This window comes from Podarcis bocagei, assembly GCF_964188305.1.
Source record: "Podarcis bocagei genome assembly, chromosome: 2".
Classification (NCBI taxonomy): Eukaryota; Metazoa; Chordata; class Lepidosauria; order Squamata; family Lacertidae; genus Podarcis; species Podarcis bocagei.
The window spans coordinates 98,448,381-98,462,662 of record NC_138126.1 but is presented as its reverse complement, the minus strand read 5'-3'; the positions used below and the strand labels follow the sequence as shown (position 1 = coordinate 98,462,662).

The window sequence follows — 14,282 nt, the reverse complement described above, 5'->3', positions numbered from 1 at the left end:
GAATCAGGAGGTCGAAAGGGACCACGGGATCATGATATCTAAGCTCACCACAAAAGCAGGGTTTTGTAAAGCTGGTGTGCAGCACAGTGGCTTAGCGACTGAGTTACGACGGAAGAAGCCCCCTGTTCATATTTCAAGCCTTAGGGAATTCATTCTCTTCTTACCTAACCCCCCCCCCCCCACCATCTGCAAGATGAAACTATAAATACAAGGCCTACATATTATAGGGTAACTGCATGCGATGAAGCGCTTTGAACATTCTAAAGGGGAATATAAATGCCAAGAATGATTATGATTGGACCAAACTTGTCTATTCAACCCTGAGGACTAGAAACTTGTTCAAAAAAGGAAGAAAACTAAGCTGAGCTTCTCATCTGAATTCAGTGCTTGTGCTTTTTTCTTTGCTCCTGCAGAACTCTGGCATGCACACAGCTCTGTCAATATGTTATACCTCCCCTATCCACTGTAATTTCTATTACTTCGTGAATCTTCTCTGTTTTGCCTGCATCCTCCTTTAACTCTCTTGACCATACACAAAATCTGATTACAATAGCACTTCTACTGCCTCCTATATGGTAGAGATGATTCTTCTACTAATACAAGCTAGGACTAGGAATGGAAGAATCTATCACTTTTGATTTCTCTAAGTTTCTCAGTTTTCCAAGCTCAGGTTCAGTTCACCACATTAATGTACCAGTCTGCCTTGTTTTTTGTTCGTTTTTTTAAAAAGCACTCATTAAAATTAATCAATTTTTAAGAGCTCATTATCCCCAATAGATACATTTTTGCAAGCAATGTCCTCCAATATAATGGATTTTGTATGTTAGTTTCACCTATATACACATTTTTTATGATATCTTCCTCGGATATGTGCATTTTCATGCACCTTTTTTTGAAGAACTGCACCACGAAATTCAGAGAAATGTGAATTTCAAAGCATAGCTGGTCTCTCAGTTCATACACTGGTTTGGGGAAGTGCAAATTCAGTAGGTCTGAATTAAAATAATCACTCACTGGGACCAATTTCTTCCTCAAACTCTAGTAAGCCTACAATTTTTCAAATAGGTCACTGCAGTCCTAGCTGAGGTCCATTCATGAGATCACAGAAGAGGTGCAGAGTGCTGTCTCTTGGAGCGTTTCAGGAGCTTCTATGGCTTCTGCCAATCTCTTACCGTGATGATATCTCCGGCACGGACATTGAGAGCAGTTGGGTCATGGAGGTTCCAAAAATCCTTCAAAGCTCGGACCTTCAGGATTCCTGATGCCTCTGAAGACAAAGGGTAGTGGGAAGTGAGAAGGAGGGGGACAGAGGGGGAAAGACATGGGCAGGGAAATTAGCAAAAAGGGGAGAAGAGGACGTCGTTACTTGCTGTGCGCTTCATTCCTCCTTTGCCCCACAACCTACGCATCTTGGGATGTTGCAGCCAGCCTCCCCTGCAGCTTTGCAAGGTGGGCTCCTTCACGTTATAATTCAGCGAAAGCCAGGAGGCTGAAAACCCTCAAGTACCCACCCTGCCCCTCCCCAAAAGATTTCAGTGCTGACCCCCACATGCCCTTCACCAGTTTGCACCATCCTAGGGGTTTATTAAGATGGATGCCATCTGCTTCTTCCCCACATTAGGGCCTAATGGGGATACTTCTCGGCCTGCTCACCTCGTAGTAGTTGCTTGATGTCCTTGCTGGCGTGTGAAGTGGTGAACTGGTTCACGATGTCTAGAGCTGTCTGGTTGTAGGTGTTGCGGATGTTGACATCGATGCCACCCTGCCCACAGAGAGAAAGTTAGCGGTGGGCTTGGACACAGGGGGACAACTTCCTTGAGGGAACTTTTTTTAATAAAAAAATCTAGGCTGGTTTCAGCATTTGAGTATTAGGCTGAGCTAGTGCTGGTGCTAGGTCCTGGTGAGATATTCACAAAACAAAAGAATTGCCGTGAAAATTCCTGAAACGAGAAGTAATCAACTATAGAGTTAAATTAAATAACAAAAAATCAAAAAGTTTAAGGAAAAATTAACCTAGAATTAAACAAGAGCAGTTTGTTTGATATCTTATAATGTTCTCTTAAATTGGGCTATGTTTAAAACTTGCCATTGAGGTTTTCATACCTTTTTTATAAACTCAGGGAAACGTTTCAGCCCTGCTCTTGAGTTTGTTTGATATCACTTAAAATCATTTAAGGTTTATAATTTCTTTATTTCCTTCTGAGGAAATTGATTAGTTAAGTGAAACGAGTTTTGTAGCCGGCATCTCGTTAAGTCTTTGTTTAATTCTAGGTTAATTTTTGATTTTTGTTATTCTATAGTCGATTACTTCTCATTTCAGGGATTTTCACGGCAATTCTTTTGTTTTGTGTCATTTCTTGGTTCTGTGACTGTCTTTTTTTCACTGGTGAGATATTCACGGCAGCCTGCTAATAATATCACAGTCCTTGAGAGCAAAAGCAGGCCTGTCTTTACCCAGAGACTGCATCCCCACTGTCTGAGAAAAGCTTAAGCTCGCAGAACAAAGTAGACTAGGCCAGTTATAGAGGGTTGCTTCACACAACATGCAAGGCCTCAGATTCAAAACACAGGGAGGCCTTGGGTTTGCCTCACACTCTCAGCCTCAGCTTCCCATAAAGGCAGTCATTACTCCGCTTCACAGAGAAGGCTAAATAAGTGCACTAAAAGTGCAAATGAAACAATAAACAAACCAATCAACCCCATATGTGTTTCGTAACACTGTTTGCAGTCGCTTCCAAAGATGGGTGGTTCCAGAATCACTCTGGCTAGCCTCAACACAAATGCTAGGAGCCATGGATTATAGGTGCAGACAGTTGCATGCGTGTTGGGCTACTCCATACGGGGAGGAATCATGCAGTACTTCTTCACATGGCTAATGAACACTCAGTCAGTGTGCACATCCAAGTGGTGTTTGTGTGTGAGAGAGGCTAGCAGCTCCCTCTTGTGTACTTTCAGCACAGGACAGGTGGGTTGTATGACCACACTTCTTGTCGGACTAGAACTGAACCAGAGATTGGAGTTTCTCCTCAGTGCTATACATCACACCAAGCTGCAGGCCGCATTCTTTTCCTGCCTCGAGTGACAGAGCTACCACGCTTTTCTGCACAGTGTTTCCTCTCACAACTGACCCACAGATAGCCCAGTGTCTCCTCTGTGGGCTCTCACACCCTCTCCTCTTCTTTGTTCCCTATTTCTGCCTCGGCTCCAAGGCCTGTGGCCTCTCCAAGGGCAAAAGCCTTTTGGTCACCAGGCAACCATTCCCCGGCCTTGACTACGGCTTTACTTTTAGTCTCACTTGCAGCAGCAGGCGCACCACCTCGGTCTTCCCATACAACGCTGCTTCATGCAAGGCAGTCCCCGTCTTCGTCTGTTTGTTGATCTCGATTCCAGCTTTCAGAAGTTGCCTGTGAGGGGAAGGAATATATAAGCAATGAGTGCCAGCAAGTCAAAAGATGTGACTGATTGCTCCAGAATGAATACCCAAGTCTTGATCCGTACTGTGTGCCATTGGAGAGGGTGGTGTGTGAGAGAGAGACAGAGAGAGAGAGAAGGATGGCTGGCAGGTGGAGGAGATGATCAGGGGAACTATCTGTGTTGCAAGAAGGATTAAATGGCAGAAGGACACTGTGGGTGTATTTACCCTGTAGTTTAGTCTAACGTGCTAATTTAAGACATAACCCTACTGCTGTAGGGATTTCACTTGATCTGTGGTAATTTGGTGAACAGTAAGTTCAAATGCTTTTGTAGAGCTAACATTTAATAACTGGTTGGCTGGTAATTATGGCTGGTGAGAGAATGCATGAGTGTCAGGCTTGGATGCTTAGGATTGCTAAGGATGTGGAGTCTATTGTATTTTTATGTTTGATTTCTGTCTGTAATGTTTACAATAACTTCTAATTCTCCTGTTAACTATTTGATCTTCATCTATAATGTTTTGCTTTGGTATTTTGTAATGCTTAGGTTACAACTTAGGTTGTAAACAGCTTTGAGATTCTTTTTTAAAAACAAACAAACAAACAAACAAACAAACAAACAAACAAACAAACAATAAAGCAGTATAGAAATAATTGGGGGGGATAGTACTGAGCTAGATGGAGTGATGGTCTGACTATGTTTGGTCCTCTAGGAATGAATTTCCATTGTAAGCACAGTATTCTCTATATTTCTTTAATTCAGGGATAGAAAACCTGCAGTCCTCCAGATGCTGTTGGACTACAACTCCCAGCATCCCTGACCATTGGCCATTACTGGCTGGGGCTGATGGGAGTTGGAGTTCAACAGCATTTAGAGGGCAACAGGATTTAGGAAGGCTCTGTAGCTTCAAATTCTGATGCCCCATGCGGCACATAAGGGGTACATGCAGGAATGGAACGAATGAAGCATTTGCAAAATAGGGTGCTGCATGAGAATATAAAAGTAAGAATGAACTCAACACACCCAAACTGCACTGTAAGGCATGAAATAGATACGACATTCAGATTAGAAGCTGAAATCTCAGGAAGGTTAAGCTGGGGAGCTAACAGATGGAAATATCTGAGAGCGGTGTGGCACATGCTGGCACCTTGGGGAACTTGAGCTGGCACATGTGGGCTGAGTGAGGCAATTGGCTTCTCCCTGCACTGGAAGTGCCCAAAGGACTTACCTGATTATCTCTTTATGCCCGTTCTTGGCTGCCAAGTGAAGAGGAGTGGTGTAGTTAGGGTCACTTGTGTCTTTGGATTGTCCCTCGAGCAGAGCCACACACATGTGGCTGTTCAAAAGCAGCTGGGCCACCTAAAGTAAACAAAAGAATGGAGTGACAGAAGGAAGCGAGGGACCCAAAATGATATCAGACGACTGACAGGTGAGTGGACTCACCCACCTGTCGAAGTTGGCCTGCAAGGTTACAAGGAGACAGTGACCAAGCACGACTGAAATCCCCATGGATCAGCTGATCTGCTTTCTGCAGGTTCAGATGCACCTGAAGAGATCTTGTATATCCAAACTAAGCAGAATTGTCACACACAACCCAGGCATTAGCCGATGTGTGGGGAATTCAATCCTGCTGTGTAAGGAGCTGCTGATCCAGCTGTGGGCCAAATGGGAAGGTCCTGTGGGCCAAATTTCATCCGTAGCTGGAAGTTCTGCATCCACACCAAGTGCTTTGAAGGAGCCACTTCTCCTTTTCCACCATGGCGGACAAGAAAGTGGGTGGGGTTGGGGGCAATGGATGGATGACACCTGCTGTATCTTCGCCTTGCTTCAGAGCTCTCAAAGAGGCAGAAGTCCTGTGCCTCTTGGCACCGAGTCGGCCTTGCTATCACAATTGCCTCAACCATCTCTTTTGCAGGCAGAAAGGATACAAATGCAGGGCCCAGGGCTGCAAACTGGAAAAGGCCACTACAGTGGGAAATAGCTTCAACCTTAGGGAGCTTTGGGTTTGAGCTGGCCTTGCCCGCAGGGAACACCTACACACCTACACAAACAATGTGGAACTTGTACTAGAGGCCTGCTATTCTTTGTTATGGTGACTCAAGATTTATCACCCTATTTATATCCCATTTGTTATAAAAATGGACATTGAAGCCACCCCCTGCCTTGGGATGAGAATAGAATAATGCCATTCCATTGCCTCCCTTTGGAGCACGTCCCTTGCGCTAATACCCACCCACCCCTCCTGTCTTCACATACATTTGCTGCCCTGCCCTTTAGGTTAGGGGGAAGTCCCCCACCCCCAGGAATTCTGAGCAGCCTCTCTGCACCTGTCTTGAATAGTGGAGACAGGAATCCACCGCCAGCTCTGCCAGGTTGGAATCCCAGGCCTTCTAGCCCAGCTGGCCTTGCTTTTGCCTCCGCAGTCTGGAGGGATTAGCAAGGCTCGGGGCCTGTCTGGCTTCTGGTGGGAGTGGTGGAGAAGGACCTGAATGTGCATGCGGTGGGAATGGAGGTTCCTGGGTGCTGTGTTATGTCCTGGTGCCATGGTGAGGCCTTACACAGGAGGTATCCCTCCACAACCCCTGGGCCTACTCACAAGTGCCTGCAGCAGCATGATTACCACAGAAAGCCATTCTTTGGCACAGGAAGACCTTTGGAGATGTATGAAGACTTTATAGCAGCAGGAATGGGGAATCTGAACATCTCCATTGGACAGAGGAGAGAGAGGAGATATGGATTTTGTTGAGATTACATCAGCCCAACCCCGCCTGAAGCTGGAAATAAGAACAGTGAAAGGGATAGGGTGGACCACAGTGTGTGCCATCTTGACAGCTTCTGAGACTTTCAGACAGAGAAGAAGAGATGTGGATTATATTTATGATTTATTAATGAGCTGGTTGTATGTAAAATTGAGGATTAAATTTGGCGAAATGTGAAGGGTGGGGGGTGCCAGGAGACTGGAAGTGTTAGGGGGAGGAAATGTATATTATCTATTTATACACGCACATAAATTCTAGGGGTTTCATTTTCACCCTCTGGATGCAGCACCAGTGAGGCTGAGTTGTTTATTACTGGGGCCAGATGTCATACAGCAATGTTCAAGGCCATGTTAGGGAGGAATGCATGCATGTTGTCTGGGAGGAAGCAGGCTCTGTTTTTCTCAGGCAAAGTGTTACTCAAGCGGTATCAGAAGGAAATGTTTCAAAATTGATGAATGACTATTATAAAAGATTATTTACTCTACTCGACGATTATGAGGACAGGTTACAACAACGTATAAAAGCCATAGCAGAAACTGGTAACTGTACAGGTGATGTGTAGAGAGAAGGGATGAATGTATTCTGAAGTGACAGCTGGAAAAGTTATTATATTGGGAGCAGCAAAGGAGGGAGGAAAATAGAGGGGACATCGGGGGTGGGAAGTCAGCTTTTAAATTTGTACTGGAATTTGTAGTGATTTGGTGACAATTTGTTAAAAATTGTGGAAAATCAATAAAAATAATTTGGGGGTGGGGAAGGAATGGGGAATCTGAGGCCCTCCCACTGTTGATGGGCTTCAGTTCCTGTCAGCCTCAGCCAATGTGACTGACAGTGAGGGAATGATGTCAGCTGCTGCCATCTTGAGTTATGACATTGTTCTGCCCTAATAGCTGGGATGTTCCTTCGCAGCTGGCTTAGAAAAGTTCTGCAGGACAGGATGGAACAAAATAGTTATACTTTTCCTACATTACTGCCAGCAGCTGTGGAAACTCCTGCTGTGCCAGAGCACATTATCATTTCCATCATCATCAACATCATCATCCTCATTTTCATCCTCATATTTGTTAGTCCCTTTATCTTGCAACTGAAGGCAACCCAAAGTGGCTTACAACCAAATAATGTTGTCCGTGGTAATCATGTCATTGCAGGTAATTACTACTACAGTGGTACCTCTGGCTGCGAACGGGATCCGTTCCGGAGCCCCGTTCACAACATGAGCAAAACGCAACCTGCATCTGTGCGTCTTGCCACTTTTGCACATGACATCATTTTGAGCATCTGCGCATGCGCAAGCGGCGAAACCAGGAAGTAACCCTTTCCGGTACTTCCAGGTCGCCGCAGGACGCAATCTGAAAAGATTTAACCCGAAGCGTCTTTGACCCGAGGTATGACTGTACTACTAAAATACACATCTCAGGTGTCAAAGGTAAAGCCATGTGTCTTCATTCACCAAAAGCTATGCAGTGAAGAAGCTGGACGCACCTCTGTGGGGAGGGAATTCCACAGATATGAATCGTTGTGTGCATTCATTTCAATGGGTCTCCCCTGAGGAGCAATAGTGTTGCATACACCCTGTTGCTCTCAACTGACTTTCTTGCAGGCGGTGGCTATGGCTGCTTCTGCTTACCTTTAGCCTTCCAAACTCACAGGCCAGGTCCAGGGGGGTTTTCTTTGCTTTGTTGATGAGGCATGGGTTGGACTGGTGCTGGAGCAGCATCTCTGACTGCAGGACAGACAGGAAAAATGGAAAGAGTGAAGTGAAGCTGGAAATGCCAGTAGTCATACGCTTTGCACATCTTGCTTCCTCGTGATCTCCGCAGAGCAAACCCAAAACCCTCGTACAAGACGGCTCCTGCCAGGAACCCAGAGCAAACCACTGCCTCTGCTTCTCCTGCAGCTAGCTGGCCTAACCCCTGAGGTCTAATCCGTGTCAGTCAAACCTTTCCTAGACAGCCCCCAAGTTCTTCCCAAGGTTAATGTAATACAAAAGTACAGGTCACCTCGTGGTATTTTCATCTCCCTCCCCTAGGAAATTGTCTGTTCCACGTAATAAGAACATTGTTTTGGGGTGCACATTTTAAAAATCTGCACATTTACTGTGATTCTGGTATCTGATACAATGCCAGGTATCCAGAGAATCTAGGCTTCCATGTAAAAAATAAAAATAAAGCAAGGTTCTAGCCTGTAGGAGAGGGCAGAGAAGTAGAAAATATGTGGCAATGTCTGATGAAAGCTCGGAAAATTTAAGCCTTTAATACCATACGTATTCTGCCAGCTATTCCCTGCTTCCTCATCATATTGAAATTTAATAAATGTGCACTGCTGTAGTCATCAGAACTTAAGATATTCTTGATGTACAGCTTCTCTTTCCTTTTCCTTTTCCTAGTGCATTTGATCTGCAACATGTACGCCGCTCTGCTTATGGGTTCAGCCCAGGATAAAACATCATACAGATACTTGCTGCTTCTCAGACCAAGGTGTTTTTTCCTGCCGTTTTTATCCTCACTCCCGCCTAGAAATTCTGACAGGAGATGATTGAATGTGATCCATTACAGCTCCCAAGAAGAAACTCCACAGCTCTCTACTGCATTTCGTGCTGGGCACTTGTGTTAATGTGACAGTACTGCACTGCAACGTTCAGCTGCTTTGTGGGTTGTGTGTTAGGCATGTTAGATCATTATGAGGGCTCCAAGGTATGGGAGACCGACAGCTTTCAGACTGGCGCACCATGATCTGGATCTGACTGACAAAAGAAGTCTCATCTCTTCCCTTCCAAATGGTCCCCCACTCACCACCTCATAGTGGCCATATTGCGCCGAAAGGTGCAATGGGATCTGCCCATCCAGCGACGCCATGTTGACTGAAGCAGCTGCTCGTAGAAGCAGGCGTGCTGGCTCCACCTTCCCTTGCCAGGCAGCGTAGTGCAGTGGGCGCATTCCTGTAGGGAGACAGAGACAGGCTGCATAATGTGGGAATGACTAATCTGATGGGCACCCACCAACTGAATGTTCTGCAAACAACAGAAGACATTTTTGTTGTGGCAACTTTTCCTGGCTGAATAAAAAGGTTTACACCTTAGGTGTCTACTACCTATTGTTTTAACACCTATTTTCAGTTGTTTCCCCCATACTTAAAAAACAACAACACTGTTTCAGCTGTTTTTATGGAATGCTACTTAATCCCCTTGAGAAAGGTGTAATAATAATAATAATAATAATAATAATAATAATAATAATGCAACTATTCGAACACAGAATGAGATGCTCTGGGCCAAATAAGACAAATACACTGAGCACCCAGCATACAAACCACCTTGTAGGGGGTGGGTGGGCAGGGGCTTAATGAGTGGCATTATTCTAGTTGGAGCAGAAGATGGGAGTAGCAACCTCCTGCCGATAACACTATTCATAACTTGCATTTCCCCAAAAGGACTCTTCCCCAGCATACTGTTTGTAAAAGACAGTTTTTCCTTCATGAAGTGAGAGCTAGTGTCAGGCGATTCCCTCACTCTGGCTTTTGGGGACAATAACAGGGAAGGTCTTTTTCCTCCTCCTAAGAAAGCAAAACAACTCACTTACCGTTGATGTCCTTAATATCCACAGTGGCCTGTGCCTCCAGCAGCAGGGAGATAAGTTCCAGGCTTCCAACCAGGGCTGCATGATGTAGTGCTGAAAACCTGAGAAGTGGGGTGGAGGCAACATCCTTAGACAGAAGCAGCAGCAATTGACTTACTAGCTTAGAGCCCAGTCCAAGTTTCCTTATAAGGGTGTGGGTGGCGCTGTGGTCTAAACCACTGAACCTCTTGGGCTTGCCAATCGGAAGGTCAGCGGTTCGAATCCGTGTGACATTGGTGAGCTCCCATTGCTCTGTCCCAGCTTCTGCCAACCTAGCAGTTCGAAAGCATGCCAGTGCAAGTAAATAGGTACCGCTGCGGCAGGAAGGTAAACGGCATTTTCGTGCGCTCTGGCACTCGGCACGGTTTCTCCATGCACCAGTAGCAGTTTAGTCATGCTGGCCACATGACCTGGAAAGTCTGTGGACCAACGCTGGCTCCCTCAGCCTGAAAGCAAGATGAGCGCTGCAACCCCATAGTTGCCTTGGACTGGACTTAACCGTCCAGGGGTCCTTTACCTTTACCTTAGGTTAAGACCAAGGCTTAGGCTGAGGCCAAGGACAGCCAGAATGCTTTGCAGCAGAGTGCAGATTTGAAGCTGAGTGTCCCAGGCCCAGGGACTGCCAGTCTTTTTGGGCCCGCAGACACATTTGTTAACTGGAGAAACTGTTGTGGAAAACACACACATACACAACAGTCTATTGGCCACAATTGAATGCTGCTTTAAAGCCTAATTTCACCAGGGCAAGGAGACCCTGTGTGGGCCAATGTATGTCCAGCCCCATAGCCCAACACTCTAACCACCACAGCCACACGGCCTCATACAAGCTTCCCACATGGTGGGGAGTGTTGGTATTGCTAGGTTTAGCGACATGGTGGGTGGCTAGAGACAAAAAGCTGTGCATGTGGTTACAGGTGCTCTGCTGTCAGCTTTTGTGCCATTACTGTGTGACTCTCGGTTGTTCAAAGTGGCCAGCCTGGCTCTGAATAGGGAACACAGGTAAAGGTAAAAGGTAAAGGACCCCTGGATGGTTAAGTCCAGTCTCTATTCAGAGCCTGATTTGCTTTTGAACTGCTAGGTTGGCAGGAGCTAGGACAGAGCAAAGGGAGCTCACTCCGTCGTGGGGATTTGAACCACCGGACTTCCAATCAGCAAGTCCAAGAGGCTCAGTGGTTTAGACCACAGTGCCACCCGCGTCCCTTTATCTTTTCTCAGTCTAAACCACCTTTTTGACTTCCTGTGAAGATAAAATGGTTGGGCTGGTGGTGGAGCCATATAAAATAACCCAATATTCCTTGGGGAAAGAGAGGGAGATAAATATAATAAATAAAAACCTCAATGGTTTTTGTAGCACCTGAAAGACGAACAAATTCATTATGGCATAAGCCAGGGGTGAGGCCTGTGGCCCTTCAGATGTTTAATATAAGAGTGGGTTATCTTATATGGCTCTCCCAGCTCCCCAACCATTCTATCTTCACAAGAAGTCAGTTAGGCTCCCATCAACCCCAACCAGCATGGCCAATGGTCGGGGCTGATGGGAGCTGCAGTGCAGTAACGTCCACAGGGCTACAGGTTAGCCACCTCTGGCATAAGCATTCATGGACTCCACATCATCAGGTGCACGAAGTGTTACTCTCAGTTAGCATCTACATGTACACTAAGGATAACACCATGAAGCAGGCTATAGGTCATGGAAGCTTATGTCATAATAAATTTGTCACTTTTATAGAGGCCTTTGTTATTTTTGCTGCAGCAAGGCAAAAACAGCTTCCCTTGTGGACATTAAAAAAAAAAGAAAAGTGGCTTGCATGACACTCCCAATCCTCTGAATCTGCTGAGGAGGGAACTCCTCACCATCTTCTTTCTCTAATGTGTCCAAGAATTTTAGCTGTGGTAAGAGTTTTTCCTCAGTGAGTCAAACGATATTGCTTCTACTCTACATGCTCTTCAACCACCTCCACATTCCTGGAGCTTTATAAAAATGGCCAATCCGAAAGAATGACCATCCTTAGGCACAAGAAGAAAAGTGACAAGCGTGAACAGGGCTAGCTCACTGCACATTCAGGGTTGTCCGGCTGCAGCTTGTCAAACGCCTTCCACTTTAAAGGTACGAAGCTGGCAATTTGATTTCCCTGCTTCCTTTCTCAGATCAATGTGTTTCCGCCCTTGCCTGCTCCTGAACATTTGGTATAGACATCTGTTGCTAAGTTTGGAAGAGGAAATAAGAGCTATGAAACATGCAAGCTGATATGTCATACTATTGTACAAACTTCTATTGTACAAAAGCAGGTAATCTTTCTTTGAAGCGTACAGAGCATTCTGTTTGAGGAGGCATTTGTAATTCACGTTTGTGTAAGTTTAACAGCCATTACTGTTTTGTGTCTTCCCAGGTTTGTTAGACCAAAATGAAAGAAGCTGAAGTTTCAGGGTTTTTAAAAGATATTCTGAAATAACAGACATCTGCTGTTAGTTTACAAAGTCAGGGACAGCTCTTTAAAATAAGAATCCTGTCTTAAAATAAGTGAGATCTGGCATCCCCCAGTTCTTTGTGAGCTGCTGTTGTCTGCCGTTTTCAAGTGCTGGCTAGACAACCCCAAAATGCTTGACAACACATTTCCCTTTCTTACATCCCCCAGTAAACGAGAAGCTCACAAAACTTTTCTCTCTTCTCTTCTCTTCTCTTCTGAGACCTCACTATGTATACCTTTGTAGGTGGGAAGGTTCTCCTACCATTGTTCTGGGAAACACAGAACAATTTCCTTTCATCTCTAATATATTTTGTGATTGGTTTCATGCTTTTAAACTGCTTAGAAGCCACTTTGGCAATTAAGTGTTATAAATATAAATATGTGTGCATGAAATGATGCATACTCATGCAATGAGACCTCTTCTAGGTTGCAACCCTCTAACCCTTCAGAGCACATTTAGTGGGTGCAGCTACCAAGTGTGGTGGGAGAGATTTGTTGTGTGAGCAGATCTTGTTCCGTGCACACAGTAACTTAGTTGAATTCAATTGGCTCTGAGCAAGTTTCCCATTTGTGCCTCGATATTCCCTTTGTCTGGAATGGTATCAAACATATATTCCTTGTATGACAAGAAACGGAGTTGACTACAACAAGGTGTTTTATGGCTACTGATGCCCAGCTTATAGGAGTTCTCCTAATTCTTTTTTTCTTAAATAACTGGCATGCAAGGAAAAGTTCTGTCAGCTTTTCTCATCACTGCCCCTTTTCTAAAATGGCAAGATGCCGGTGTTGAACTTCTCCCTCTTTACGCAGCTCTTAAAATTCACAAAGGTCCTTTTTGGAGCTGTGCCCCAAACTATGCTATTTAAGAATAGCATGGAAAGATCCATAAGCAAGGGTAGGCCTGACGAGTTTACAACTTGCAGGGAATGGAGGTGTGTGTGTGTGTGTGTGTGTGTGTGTGTGTGTGTAAGAGACACAAAACCCTAACACTGTGGTCTCTGGTCTGGGGACGGATGACAAGCTATTTCCAGACACAGTGTCTTTCTCCTCCCCTGTCCCACCTTTCTTAGCCTGCCTAGACTAATGGCAGTCTCTCCCAGCATGGCTCTCCTACTATCCTGAGTGTGTGAGGCCTGTGAGAATGAATAGACCCTGTGTTTCTGGCTTGTGAAAGAGGCTTGTTTATCCAGTCTCTCTCCCCCCCCCTCCTCAGGCTGCCCTACACACACACACACACACACACACACCCAGCTCCCTTCTTCCACTTGCTCAGTGCTGGTTTCATTCATTCAAAAGGGCTGGGGCAGGCTCCGAGCCCACGGGAACCAAGCCCCCATGGCAAGGGAAAGGCCGAAGCCTTCCAAGCAGCAATAAGGCTGGAAGAGTGTGGAGGGCAAGCTTAAGCCGCAAGCCCGACCCCTGGAACGGCTAGGCTGTGAGGGGATTGCCGTAGCGGATTGGAAGTGGTTGTCCCATTCACATCTCAGAGGAGCCTGCCTGAATTGGAGGGGTGAATAATAGCAGCCACTTCAGGGCAAAGTACCAGGGGGAAACTCCCCCAGGGAATAATGACAGGACCCACAGGAGAGGTCTTTTCCTTAGCCGCAGGCAGCCAGCTAGCAGTCACCTCATGCTGGGCTTCTGCTGCAGGCCTGGATGTTCCAATTATCCCCACGGTAACCTCTCGGTGGGAAGAATGGGTCCTTGCAGCCAGGAGACTGAAAGGGCACGGTGCCCACCAAAGAGGCAGGCCCAAAGAGCGCCGATGAATAGGCTTTGGGAAGCTGTATTGCCATTTGCCTAGCAGGGGCGGGCAACATGTGTGGGTCCCGAAAGCACTTAGAGGCAGCCTGCCAGTGCTGGTTAAAATTCTCCATTTCATTAAAACAAACAATAAAAAGGAAACCTTCTACCCTATGGGGGCTGCAACTAAGCTCCATAATGCGACTGTCATAATACTACTGTGTTTCTCTTTGGCAACTACAAAACAGGCAGAAATTCAACAGGGGCAGTGGCAGGGAAAGCCT

The 14,282-nt window shown here is 45.8% G+C and overlaps 1 protein-coding gene across 6 annotated transcripts in view; it reads right to left on the bottom strand.

The window, feature by feature from the left end:
- CASKIN2 (CASK interacting protein 2) overlaps positions 1–14,282 on the bottom strand; it is a 100,087-nt gene that overhangs the window by 19,955 nt on the left and 65,850 nt on the right. For 3 of the 6 annotated variants that reach the window (XM_081185074.1, XM_081185075.1, XM_081185079.1), the window contains 7 exons: positions 9,752–9,849; positions 8,966–9,111; positions 7,801–7,896; positions 4,643–4,773; positions 3,284–3,404; positions 1,654–1,762; positions 1,173–1,267 (listed from right to left, as the gene is read on the bottom strand). In XM_081185074.1, the coding sequence (XP_081041200.1) occupies positions 1,173–1,267; positions 1,654–1,762; positions 3,284–3,404; positions 4,643–4,773; positions 7,801–7,896; positions 8,966–9,111; positions 9,752–9,849 (796 nt within the window). The remainder of the gene's footprint in view (positions 1–1,172; positions 1,268–1,653; positions 1,763–3,283; positions 3,405–4,642; positions 4,774–7,800; positions 7,897–8,965; positions 9,112–9,751; positions 9,850–14,282) is intronic. The other 3 variants (XM_081185076.1, XM_081185078.1, XM_081185077.1) reach the window with 3 other exon arrangements.